Source organism: Hypanus sabinus, chromosome 10, assembly GCF_030144855.1.
Source record: "Hypanus sabinus isolate sHypSab1 chromosome 10, sHypSab1.hap1, whole genome shotgun sequence".
Taxonomy (NCBI): domain Eukaryota; kingdom Metazoa; phylum Chordata; class Chondrichthyes; order Myliobatiformes; family Dasyatidae; genus Hypanus; species Hypanus sabinus.
Window position 1 is genome coordinate 144,977,351 of NC_082715.1, and position 13,991 is coordinate 144,991,341.

Here is a 13,991-nt window from a genome sequence, read left to right on the forward strand (position 1 = left end):
AGTTGGTGCATTCTTTTCAAGGAACTACAAATCTCAAGATTATCTAAAAGAGAAACCTTGAGTTAAGTTCTTAAATTGCAATGAAACGGAAATCTAACATAATTGTTTTCAAAGTAATACCATGCCACCGCATTGCAGGTAGTGCACGTGAGCTTTTCTTTTTTAAATATTCAATATTTGTTTCCATGAAATAATTTATTCGGTTTACAATATGTTTATCTGCCTAGCTCTGGGCAGAGCATGAGACATTCTCCTGGGCAATTATCGCCCTCCATCTACTCCTGTCTGAAGTAATATTTGGACTTGCATAGGTCACATCTATTGCGATTCTATTGTTCCTTCCCGTTTTACCGCACGGTTTACTCTGATGCTTTTGAATATTTGCCTGCCCCGAAGTGCTCGTACGATGTAAATATAAGGAAACTTCAGACCAACAGTTTCGTGTTCTGCAGTCACGTGGGTAGACGTTTGTATGAATAATTAATATGCAGTGACGTAACGATACTTAGGACTACTTAAAGGAGGGTTCAGACGGAACTCAGAATCGAACTTGTGTCGGAAAACAACTCTTCGACTCCTTCACCATGGCTGAATGGATTCGGTGTCTTGTCGTACTGGTGTTCTGCTGCCAAAGTAAGTACAATGCATAATCTATAATATCGCTGTATTTCACTTTTTGTGGATGTTTGACAATTCTAACATTAATTTACATTTTCCCAGACACATTCGCGGATTTTGTTTTGACTCAGTCCCCGTCTCTCTCAACTTCTGCTGGGAGAACTGTAAAGGTCACTTGTACCATGTCAGGAGGCAACATCGGTAGCTACTACGCGAGCTGGTACTGGCAGAAACCCGGCAGCGCCCCTGTGTATGTGTGGGATGAAAGCAACGGCAGAGCTTCCGGTATTCCAGATCGATTCGCCGGTTCCGTAAAATCATCTAACAACCAGATGGACTTAACCATCGCAAACGTGCAATCGGAGGATGCCGCCGACTATTATTGCGCTGTTGAGAAAAGTGGTGTCGTCACCTTCGGAAAAGGAACCAAACTGAATTTGGACAGTAAGTGTTTTTTTTTCTTTTACTCCCATTTTATTTTACTTCCCTTTCGAAATGCTACTTAAGTTGACTCTTAATGGAATATTAGCCACTAAAAATATTTCAGAAATCACTTTGATCAGTATAATGCATCAGTTTAAGTCGGGAAAACAGTGTTCTTAAAATATCTTAATTTAGCTGTACATCAATGTCGAATACGCTGTTAAGTACAATAAGTCGAAATGCCGCCGGCTATTATTGATGGTGTCGAATCATAACGAGGGCGTACAAGCCATTCATTTCCATGTTACAACAACGTGGCTGCAACTTCGATAGCAAACTGGAAAAGGCAGGAAAGTAAGTCCCAAAGGTGTTGATCCGATTTCCCAGCGAATGGTGTGAGGCTGAAACGGAGCTACGCAAGTTATTGAGCAGCGACCGGAAAACACTTCTTTTTTCCTCCGCAATATCGACTCACGACTTTTCAAATGTTTGTGTAACCTTCTCCTTTCTGTGCCAGGAACCTGAAATCTTCTAAACTTTGTTTTCCATTTCCCAACTCCGTCTCGTCATGTTCCCCTGTTCCCATGCTGTGTTTGTTGACTTATATTTTCTTCCAGTTAGGGAATTACGTACTGAGAAAAATGTCCCCCTTGTCCTGATACCATAATCGTGCTTCGGCCAATTTCATTTCTGTAATATTCAACCTTGCGATCTAATTTTCGCCACTTAATCATGTTAGCAGCGTTTTCATGTGTAGATGTTCCAAGCTCTGAAATGCCATCCCTAAATCACTCTATGTCGCAATCGTTCTTCCTTCGTTTTTAAAGACTTTTAAAATGTATGACTTTGTCCAAATATCGCTCCTCTGGTTTCGAGAGTTTATGGGCTCAAATATGGTCTTATTGTGTTACTATGACACGATTTGGTTTCGTTGAAAGAAAGGATTTTTGTATTATTTGTGAGGCGGTTAGGGAAATTAACGATAGACAAAGTCAGAGAGTGGATGTTTCAGAAAACTTGGACATCAGATCGACTCCGTTCTGAACTGTTAAATCTTAAGACCTCCGAGACTCGGGTTGTCATTGAGTGCTTTCCAGACTGTCTGATCGGCACAAACTAAAGCACCAACATGAAAAGCTTAATTTTTAACCATGTATTCTCCGTGAGATTGTAGAATATTAACCACTTCGTGGACAGTGTGGCAAATTGCTTCAGCTCAGGTCATCTCTGAAATCGCACTTAAAGGCTTAATTCCACGGCTACGTAACTTCCCTTTGCTAGGCGCAGATCTGAATATGATTTGTGTCGGAATACCCTGTCAGAGTTTCTGTGTGTTAAACGGTTTTTACCAGTTTTTCTGTGACTTGCGTTCACCAAAAGTGTTATATCAAAGAATGTGCCTAGAATCCCTCACGATATTAAATACTATTCCGATTCACATACTCGCCGTCAGTCTTCTCTGTGATATGTGGAGGTCGGGGATTCATGTGTGTTGCTGGAGGGAAGAGGAAAGAAGAGATTAGAACGAGATAACTTCAGGAGCTTTACTCAGAACACTTCCTTGACATCGTTGCGAGTTTCAATGAAGACAAAGAGCAAGCCTGCATTGATGGCGCACTTTCCCAAAGCACGAGAGTGAATTCAGCATCGCAAACTGGGCTGAGCTACAGACAATTGCCCCAGAGGTAGCAATGTGAAAACGAGAAGATTATTTGTTTCGTCTCTTTTGTATAATGGACAACTAACGGCCAAAAAACTCCAGGTTTGAAAACTGATTATTTCCAGGAAGTTAAATATAGCATTGTCTGATTTGTTTAGAAGAAAATTTCAGTTTTAAGAAAACGATTGTTTTTATTCAAGTAGTGTCTGACTTTCCGAGTCTGGTTCCGTCCGCCGAAGCAGATACCCAATGTGAAGGGACTGTTGTAACTTTCTTTGGGGGGGGGGAGTGGAATTGGCTCGATGCGCTCTTCATTGGTGCCTTGGTTCAAATAGTTCTGTCAGTGACTGTCCAGAGATTTCGTATTTGCAGCTGTCATCAACATCAGCGCCTAATGGGAGGCAGAAGCAAATTAATGATAGATTCAGCAACTTGAATTGATCCGAATGTTTTAGGTTAAATATTACAATGTACAGTTTTTCCGTTCGGCACGGTTAGGAGTTAAGGAGTTAAGAGTTAGGAGTTAATTCAATTAATTATGGATGGTTAATTATATATATTAGTTAAACCTAGTCTACATACATGTCGAAATGTGAATGCGACAAAGAAGATGCAATCTTAATACACACAGTAAGTCCCTTATTCATTCTCCATTGCTCGCCGAACTTCCCCCTATCAATATTTATTCCGAACTCCATTCGAAACTTGCGCAAAGTAAAGAATATTCATAAAATTGAAAACTCTACGGCCTCTGTGATTAACGTTATTGTTAATTTTGAAATTTTGAAATTGCTAATTTTGAAATTCAAAATATCAGATTAGTCCACGCTGTTTTCTTTCAAAAAGACAGATCTGTTTTTGCTTTTTGCACTTTTTATATTTTGGAAATACCCCAAGTTATTGCATTTACAGTCACCACAGCTTCTACCGCTATTCAAATTCAATAAATGCGGTTCCGATGGATAATTGTTTTCATACTGATATGGCGGTGGCGGTCGTACAATCAATAAAGAAAAAGCTTTTAGCAAAATTAAATTCACCGGAGGAACTCAGCCAGTCTGGCAGCATGTGTCGAGGCAAAGGGGTCGTAATGCACGACTGTCTCTTTGCTCCGACAAATGCTGCCCGACCGCTGAATTTCAAACGGTTGCTAGTTCTTTTGCTCCAGATCACAGCATGTGCAATCTCTCGTAGCTCCGAGGAAAGGCATTAATTTACAGCTATTCATGTTTTTATTTCAGATCCACAACCCCCCGTGGTGTCTGTCCTCGGACCTTCAACGGACGAAATCAGGGGTAAGGGCACTGCCACTCTGGTGTGTTTGGTGAGAGGGTTTAATCCGGGCGCCGTGAATATCGAGTGGACTATGGATGGTAATGCGAGAAAGAATGGCGTTGAAACCAGCCGGATCCAGCAGGACGCGGACAACACGTTCAGTACGAGCAGTTACCTGACTCTGCCAGCCTCCGACTGGAACTCACATGAGCTTTACTCCTGCGTGGTTAAACACGAGACTCGGACAACCCCACTTAAAGCAAATGTCTTGAGATCCAGCTGTATCTGATTCAAGCAATCTATGTACTGATTCCTTACATTTGAAAATAAATGGCACGTTTCGACATTGCCTGTTAGATTTTGCTGGATGTATTTTTATTCGTAGCGTATGAACAGTGATCACTTGAATGCATTGTCTGTGGTGTGCCAGTGTAACTTCACAAGTGGAGAAATGTAATAATATCTCTTATCTCCCATATTGACATATACTTCTCTAACAATAGTAAAGTTTTGAATATCTGAATATTAAAAAAATCGATGATAACCAAAAATCTATATTTGTGTAGATGTGTTAAGGAATTTTCGTGGGGGATGGCTGTCCACGGTGGGACACTGTGAGCGTGGAATCAGTGGAAGAATGATTTCCCAATGAAACCAAGCGTCATTGATATGAATCGTCAGTACTGCGCTTACCACTAATGCAATCTCACATTTAAAATATTTCCAGCCTTTATTCCAGAATTAGGGCGTCGGTAGCAATTTCCTAGTTATTTGTTTCTTGAAAGGGTATTGGGTGAAGAGAATAAGTCATACTCACAAATCTTCTCCGGAAAAGACTGCAAAATACACATCTCCAATGTGCCCTACTTAAGGTGTTTCACTATTGCTGTAATTCTCCCGTATTGGCAAAGAATCATAAAATATTAAATAGGAAATAAAAACTGATAAAATAATCTACTCATATGGAGAGAAAGCTGGGTCCTGTGCCGCAACAACTCGGATCTCATTACTCTCCAGACCTGTAAAAGCCGCGCAGTCCCGCATGTTCCACGTTCATGCGTCCATCCCAACACGCCGATAATAACCCGCCATCTCCGCCAAGGAAAGAATTGCGAAAGTTGCTGTCAGCTTGGACAGGTGCAGGTCTAGGAATTATTTTGCTCCTGCTAATTCTCGGAAAAGAAGGAGCTAGGTAGGTATCTTATGGATAGGAGAACCAAGGGATATGGGGACAAGGCAGGAACCGGGTATTGATAGTAAATGATCAGCCATGATCTCAAAATGGCGGTGCAGGCTCGAATGGTCTACTTCTGCACCTATTGTCTATTGTCTATTGACAACAAACATCCAAAGCATTAACAAGTGCCGAAACTGAAGACAATTGCCCATCTTTGTCCAGTGTCTGACAGCAATCCCCAGAATGATCTGACCGGGCAGACTACAAAGAATTTATATTTTTAAACTTACTGATCTATCGACAATGTTCTCAACCATCTGCCCTCTTGCACCCATGTGACTGATATTTTCACATTACCTCTCAAACACTATTCATAGAATTCTAGATTCGTTTTCAGAAGAAGCAAACATTTATTTGCAGAATTCGTAGTTGCGTCCTAAATATCTTAATCGTGGACTTTCTACAAGGTCTTCTTTGCGTTTCATTCTCTCCCACTGTGCAGATTAAGGCTGTACAATAGTTACTGTGCCTTTCAACTCGGCAATAAAAATATTACGGCGTTCAATAAACCAGAGTGGACTACCAGTGTAGTGAGAGCACATTCTGAAATGTTAACTCGTCTGACAGTAAATTACTTCAAATATACGCAAAGATTTACAATGTATAGCTTAAATTCATCAAAAAATGTGAATTAATTGCTCAAGAAATCTGAATAATGCCTTCCTAAATAAAAAGAGTCTTTTCTATAGGCAAGAACTCTCTCTCTCTCTCTCTCTCTCTCTCTCTCTCTCTCTCTCTCTCTCTCTCTCTCTCTCTCTCTCTCTCTCTCTCTCTCTCTCTCTCTCTCGCTATATATGTGCAAACAGAGAGAGAGAGAGATATCTGCGTGTGTGTGTGTGTGTGCGTGTGTGTGTGTGTGTGTGTGTGTGTGTGTGTGTGTGTGTATGTACACAAAGCGAGAGAGAGGTTTGCCTGTAGGATGATTACTTTCCAAATCGCTTTTCCTATATCTGGTTCTAGCAATTTTAACCCTAAAGGCAGAACATTTTCAGTTATTCCATTTGCCACGATTCAATGGACAGAGATTTGCAGGAATAATTAGAACTTAGTGAAGTTGTTGTGTTTCAGATTTCTTAAACGCAGGCAAGTAAAGACAGCAGAACCGGACTTGTGTTGGAAAACATTTCGTCTCTGAACCTCAACCATCTCTTTCACGGTACCTGGATAGGTTCCAATGCTCGCTGCGTCGTATTCCGTTTACAATGTAAAAGCTAGATATTAAGACAGCAGCGCTTTACGTTCCTTCCGAATATTAATTTTATTATTTCTCAGCTACAAACGCTGAGCTTGTGTTTACTCGGTGCCCTAGATTTAATCCTACTTTTCAGGGAAAGCCGTCAAGGTCACCACCGTGGACGAACCAGGCCGCTCTTCTCCACATCAGAATCTGCCGTCTTTTGCGTCTCCATTAAAAAAAAAAACAGCTTCAAGCGGGTACTGGAATCTCTAAATAAAATGACCCTCCTCCGGAGACAAATCCACTTTGAAACGAGATGCAGCGGATGTAGCAAAGGCATGGATTATACATTTAAAAGTAAATTAGCGGAGACAGTGATGACCAAAGGAAAAAGCAGAATTCCCAAATACACCGGTGTAACATCGGCCGACATGGGTTCGTTACTCACGGATCTTCCTTGCTCTAAATACCATATGCTTAAGAGAATGCAAGTTTTTGCTGCCCTATTATAACACGCACCAGCGTCCCGCACCGGCTCTCTTACACCCTCCCCTCCCCCTCCAGCCATTTCTATCTAGGGTTGTATACACGATTATAGACAGATCTTAGAGAGAGTTGTAAGGTCGGCACTAGATCGTTGGTTAAAAAAAAGCCTATACTGAGCTGCGGTGTTGTATCTTTTTTTTCCTAAATCTTAATTCAATTGCGTTGATACCCCACCCACTTCACCTAGTTTAAATACAACCCATCCTTCTCGTACAAGCCCACCTGCAATGGAAAAGAGAAAAACGATCGATTTACTTAACGTCCTTCCCACTATATCAATTTCTTAAATTGCACTATATTCCCACTTTGCACCTTGGTGGCACGTGGCACAATGAGTGATTCTTGAATTCCTCCCTTAAAGTCCTTTTTTTAATACTGGCATGTCCTTCATCTGAGGAGAATTAGAGTCCCAAAGTACGAGGAAGTAAATTTCTGAACAAACAGACGCTGATACTTCATATACAGTATTGCAGTTAATTTGGGGCATTGGAGTTCAGGAAAGATGTTATTGGTTTGAGGGATGACACAGAAATTCACTGAGCTGACAGGAAGGGTTTATGGATTGATCCAATAATGGTAATTTACACGACGGAATTCTATTTAGTAGACAAAGCGGGCAAAATCCTCTGCAAGAATAATAATGAAACATACTGCAGTTTACAGTTAAAATTATATCTTTCAGATGCAATATTTTGCAGCACTTTTTCACATTTATGCCAGTTAGAATATGTAATTCAATCCACCAAAGATTAAATACTGAATAAATAGATAATTTCAAAAGTACTTTCAATAGAAATTGATTCAGAAAAGAGAGAATTCCACTACATATTCGTTTGCATATTTTCGCAGAAATATTTATAGAAGCATAAAAAACCGAACATGTGTTTACTTTAGAAATGATCTAGGGTTACACATAGTCCTCTATATTTCTAAGCTCCCTGTACCTATCCCGGAGCCTCTTAAAAGACCCTATTGTATCCGCCTCCACCACAGTCGCTGGCAGCCCATTCCAGCGTAATAATCTTACTCCTGACATCTCATCTGTACCTACTTCCAAGCACCTTAAATCTGTTTCCTAGCGTGTTAGTCATTTCAGCCCTGGAAAAAGCCTCTGATTATACAAAAGATCAATGCCTCTCATTGTCTTCTACACCTAAGAAGGAGCAAGGGACTGTTCATAATTTGTCGCTGCAACAAATGAAAATTAAATGATAGAAACATGTTCTAATTTTGCGTGGATAGAAATATCAGTTTTTAACATTGTAATCATTACTGCGCTTAAAATCCATTCAGAATATGTAATCTCTCTTTATTCCCCAACCTCTCAGTTTTACATACCGGATGAACAAGCTTAAATGATTTTAGTATATTTTCAATAAGCTCCCAGAATGCCTGAAAACTAAATCAAAATACTACAGCAGCCGGAGCAGTTTGCCTTCACTGGGGTGTTTCCGGATATTCAACTGCTGACAAGTGCCCATCCAAGCCTAAAAAGCGATGACGGAAAACGGTTTAAAATTTCGCCGGCCAAAAAACCCTTCAAGGCCTTCGAATAGCCATGAATATGTCCAGTAAGTCTCCTCTAAAACTTAAAGATAGAAATGTTCAGTTAATTCCAAGATTGCACGCCATCCATACGTCAGTATTTCAGATGAAATAAGCCAGTGCTCCATGTGGCAGGAACGAAAGACAAATTTGCTAAGGGTATCATTGACCTTCTGCTTCACTGCTTCTGATAAATACCTTAATTTTGCTATTCTGGAATTACCTGAGCTTAGTTTTCCACTTAATATTTGAAGAAGCGTTAACCATTTTAAACTGTTGGAGAGTGCTGAAGGGCTCAGCTACCAAGTACAGGTCGTGTAGTAAATATGGGCACAAAAGTGCGAACAGATCCCAGCGAGTCTGACCTGTGTGTTACATGCGATTGCAAATGCAGATGCCGTTACTGTATTTCACATTGACTGGTGTGCAAATCCTTTATCGATTAATTTGAAGGATAGCATCTTTTGCAAATAAGATCAAGGGAGAATTTAGCTTGTGATGAAGTTGACCACAAATCAATTCCATAAACTTCTAATACTTCAGCCGCTATAACGGCAACAACTGTTATATTGTGCAGCAACTTGTACGGATTGGTCGGAAGAGTAAGGAGATCATCGACCAGAGTTACAGGGAAATAGTCACCCCTATGTTGTAGGAGGCGGGTAGCTGGGTGGCTGTCAGGAAAAGAAGTGGGACAGTGAATAAGCAGTTAGTTCAGAGCACTCCTGTGGCCAATCCCCTCAATAATAAGTATACCGTTTTGAATGCTGTTGTGGGGGGATGACCTCCCAGTGGAAAACCAAGAGTCCAGGTTACTAGCGCTGAACATGTGTCTGTGCTACAAAAGGGAGAGAGGGAGAAGAGTTGAGCGGTAGTGATAGGGGACTCAATAGTCGGAGGAATAGACAGGAGATTCTGTGCAGGTGAACGGAACACACGGGTGGCATGTTGCCTCGCAGTTGCCTGGGTCAGTGATATCTTGGATCACGTCCACGGCACTTTAGAGGGGAAGCGAGAGCAGGCAGATGTCTTGGTAAATTCTGGTACCAATGACATAGGATGGAAAAGCAAAGAGATCTTTAAGAGAGAATTTAGTGTGCTAGGCAGAAAGCTGAGAAGCAGGACCTCAAGACAGGAATTTCTGGATTGCTACGTGTGTCACTCACCATTGAGGTTAGAATCAGGAAAAGCTGACAGATGAATGTTTGACCGAGAAGCTAGAGCTGAGGGAAAGTCTTCAGGTTTTTTTTTTAACACTGCTGGGGCAGGTATGACCCAGCCACTATCCCTCTCCTATCCAGTGGGCCAGCTGCTCTCTCATTCCTCTGTAATTCCCTTTCTTCTATTGTGATGCTGATAATTTGCTCTGATAAGGGAATATGTAGGGAGATTTAGTATCTAGTAAGGGAAACGTGAGACAATGTGACTTGGAGAAGGTGCTCCCACAACGGGTAGGTTTGGAATGAGATTAGATAAATATAAGGTTGCATCAACTATATAATTGCTTGGAAGTATGGCCTGGCAGTTGTACAGGAAGTGCGAGACAAAAGGCTGGGCTTCAAATTTGTCCCTGATTTTCAGAATATGTGCAATTGCCTTAGGGTCAGAGCAGAGAGAGAGATGTGTACCAGTACAAGGAGATGAGCAAATATATCGGGATGGATTTATTTTTACCTCCGGAGATTACTTACTGAGGACACGTTTTGTCATCCGCATTCACCGCTCACAGAGATTCTTTTCTTTGGACGTGGAAGAACCACATTCTCTGGCCGAGGTTTCCCAAGTAAAACAATGCTGAAGCGCTGAGTGCAGCAGAACCCCGAGTGATTAAACCAAACGTAATTTACATTGGTCTTATATTTCACACCCAACACTCTCTATTTAAATAATTGCGTTGTGCACAGAAGAGGTACAGCAGCTGCCAGAAATCCATGAAAGTGCTGGAGGAAATCAGCACGTCAGGTAGATTTTATGAAAATGAATAAACAGTCGAAGTTTCGGGTCGAGACTTCATCAGGACTGGAATGGAAAGGGGCTGATGCCATAATAAGAAGGAGGGACAGGGGAAGGAAGACGAGCAGGAAAATGAAAGTTTAATCCAGTTGGGAGGGGAAGGGTGATGAAGTAAGAAGCCTGGAGTCGACAGGTGGTAAAGGTAAAGGGTTTGACAAGAAGTAATTTGATAGAAGAGAGAGCATCGTGCAAGTAAACGAAGGAGGAGAGGCACCAAGGAAGTGAAAGGCAGATGAGGAGAAAGAGAAACAGCACAGATTGGGGAATAGAAGGAGGGAGCAAAAAGAAATTACTGGAAGTTAGAGAAACCGATGTTTATGTCATTACATTAGAAGGCGCCATAGCCGAATATCAGGTATTGATCCCCCAACGTGATTCGCTTCATCGTGGAAGAAAAGAAGACCATAGACCGACATGTCAAAGGGAATGCAGATAGGAATTAAAATTTTCCGCCACTGGGAAATTCCGGCTTTTGCAGATGGAGCGGGGGTGGTGACCAAATTGGTCTTTCCCACGTCCCCACCCCCAAATTATAAGTTGAGTATCACGAATGTAGAGGAGGCCGCATCAGAAACATGGATGCAGAAGCCGACCCTAACATATCCGCAGATGAAGTGTTGACTCAGCTGGAAGGACTGTTCGGGGCCCTGAATATAGTTGACGGAGCAGGTGTGGAGCATCTGTCGATTAAACAGAAACGTGCCAAAAGGGAGATGGCAGAAGTTGCTGGAAAATGTCTTGTTTTGGATGCGAAGGCTCATGGGGAAGTAGATGAGGACAATAGAAACTTCATTTCTCATAAGATGAGAAGAAAATGGGGTGAGCGTTGAGAGACGGTAAATTAAGGAGATGCGTGAGGGGGCAGCATCAATGATGGAGGAAGAGAAACCCCGTTCTTTGAAGAAGGAAGCCATTTCTGATGTCCTGGAAAGGAAAGGTTCGTCCAGGGAAAGGATGCGGAGGGCACAAACGAATTGAGAAATAGCATTTTTACAGGAGACAGAGCAAGAAGTATAGCCAAGAAAGCCGTAGAAATCGGTGGGAATCGCCGCATCATGTGACCGCCTAATGGATCCCGCTCTGGAAAAAGAATGTTTTCTCTATTCCAAGCTCTGCTCTCGAACAATCTTTAAGGACATTCGGAAAATAATGCAAATATTGACAGCTAAATCCTAAAATGGGGAAGATTATAAATAATTAATTGTTGAAATATAAGGTCAGCAAATAAGACAGTAGTAATATACCTTTGCTTTCTTTTTACATTCGCAAACTTTGTAAGGTAAAATGAATGGATCGTACGGAAGCGTTAAGCACAGTTTTACGATTCTCTGGGATTTGGGCTGTATCTCTTGCCTCCATAAAATATCCTGCCATGGAACACACTGCCAGTGCATGTGAAGAGGCTGTCTCACTGCTGCATGAAGTCTGAATGCAACTTGCACTTTCGGTCTGTGACCGTCTGGGGTCTCTATCCCTCCTCCAAACCCGGGTCTCCCGGCCCTCCGGTTTCACCTGCACTTCAAACAAATGTTGGCTGTTTGATCATTTGGACAATATAATTATTGCCTTGGTTAAAGCCTCTATTACAACGAAATAATATAACAATGGCTCAAGTAGAATTACATGGGCTCTCTGCTTCGAATGAAAACAAAGCCTAAACAACTGTGTGACGACCACATACTGATTCGTCTATGAGGATCATTCTTTGGTCAAGAGTTCATGGGCAACATCGTGAGTTACCGCTGACATTTTACCTTGTGATATCCAATACAATCTTCAAGTTATGTTTTTTTTAAATAACCACATCTGAATTTGCTTTTACTGGCATCCCCAGAACGCTGACTCTCCACCCCCATTTTAACCACGACAGTTTACTGCTCACATACTACCCAGTCGCCCCTATCTTTACCTTCATGAACTCGGGAAAATTAAGAGCAATGTGATCTTACACCCCTCTCATGCAATCTGCTCCCGCAAATACTCGTGGCACGCAGTTCCACATTTATAGCGGACATTTCCTTATCTCAGTCTCTGCTATTATTCCTCAGCCACGTTAGAATGCAAAATCCTGCATTTTTTCCTCTGCTTCAATCGCATTCTCAATTTCACTTTTCATGCGTCCTTCACCCTCATCTGCAACATCACGCATGAGAACTTTGCATCGTTATACGGGGTAATATTGAAACTATAGATCACTGTGCAGGTGCGTAACAACTTAGAATATAGTGATTGTAAGCAGATACTGACTCTAATTAAGATTTATTTGGGATTTCTGATCTGGTGATCCATGTTCCTCTGACACATCCGACTCCACGGAGCAAATGCTGATAAATATTATATCGTGATATTCTTCAGATACACAGGAAAATGAGTATAATCGCTTTCACGCGTAATGTTGGATATTTTAATTATCACGGTTATATATTGACATGAATTTCACTTCACCATAAAATTGACGTGTACAAGTCTTGCTTATTCCTCGCCCATTGATATATGGGCTCAGGGAAATGTACGGAAGAAATGTGGCAAATTTTCAGGGGATATTTGTGTGGAGTTCTGCAAAGGTACTTTCCAATGAGACAGGGAAGTTATGGTAGGGTGCAGGAACCGTGGTGTACAAAGCCTGTGATAAATCTAGTCAGAAGTAAAGCAAAGCTTACAAAAGATTCAGAGAACAAGGTAATGTTAGAGTTCTAGCAGATTATAAGGCTAATAACAAGGAGCTTAAAATGGAAATTAGGAGACCCAGAAGGGGCCATCAGAAGGCCTTGGCGGGTAGGATTAAGGAAAATCCCAAGGCATTCTACAGTCTGTGGAGAGCAAGAGGATAAGACGTGAAAGAAGGACCTATAAAGTGTGACAGTGGGAAAGTGTGTATGGAACCAGAAGAAATAGCAGAGCTACTTAATGAATATTTTACTTCAGTATTCATATGGAAAGAGATCTTGGTGATTGCAGTGATGACTTACAGCAGACTGAAAAGTCTGTGCATGTAGATATTAAGAAAAAGGATGTTCTGGAGTTTTTGGAAAGCATCAAGTTGGATAAGTCACCGAATCTAGATGAGATTTACCTCAGGCTACTGTAGGAGGCGAAGGAGGAGATTGCTGAACCTCTGGCGATGATATTTGCATCAGCAAAGGGGATGCGAGAGATTCCGGAGTATTGGAGGGTTGTGGATGTTGTTTCTTTGTTCAAGAAAGGGAGTTGAGATAGCCCAGGAAATTATAGACCAGTGAGTCTTACCTCAGTGGTTGGAGAAGATCCTGTGAGACAGGATTTATGAACATTTGGAGAGGTATAATATGATTAGGAATAGTCAGCGTGGCTTTGTCAAGGACAGGTCGTGCCTAACGAGCCTGATTGAATTTTTTGAGTATGTGACTAAACGCATTAACGAAGGAAGAGCAGAAGATGTAGTGTATATGGATTTCAGCAAGGCATTTGATACGGTATCCCATTGCAAGGCACATTGAGAAAGTAAGGAGCGATGGGAT

The 13,991-nt window shown here is 41.5% G+C and overlaps 1 protein-coding gene across 1 annotated transcript; it reads left to right on the top strand.

The window, feature by feature from the left end:
* The first annotated feature begins 498 nt into the window (after positions 1-498).
* LOC132400364 (immunoglobulin lambda-1 light chain-like) lies at positions 499-4,531 on the top strand. Its single transcript, XM_059981313.1, has 3 exons — positions 499-633; positions 721-1,062; positions 3,943-4,531. Exons 1-3 carry the CDS (start codon positions 585-587, stop codon positions 4,263-4,265), a joined length of 714 nt encoding a protein of 237 aa, XP_059837296.1. The 5' UTR covers positions 499-584; the 3' UTR covers positions 4,266-4,531.
* The last annotated feature ends 9,460 nt before the right edge of the window (positions 4,532-13,991 follow it).

What these genes read in the sequence shown, in the direction of transcription:
- LOC132400364 (XM_059981313.1), top strand. Translation starts at nt 585, where the DNA reads ATGGCTGAATGGATTCGGTGTCTTGTCGTACTGGTGTTCTGCTGCCAA. An exon ending in ACTGGTGTTCTGCTGCCAAA is followed by an intron (nt 634 to 720) that starts GTAAGTACAATG and finishes ACATTTTCCCAG; the next exon opens with ACACATTCGCGGATTTTGTT. An exon ending in AACCAAACTGAATTTGGACA is followed by an intron (nt 1,063 to 3,942) that starts GTAAGTGTTTTT and finishes TTTTTATTTCAG; the next exon opens with ATCCACAACCCCCCGTGGTG.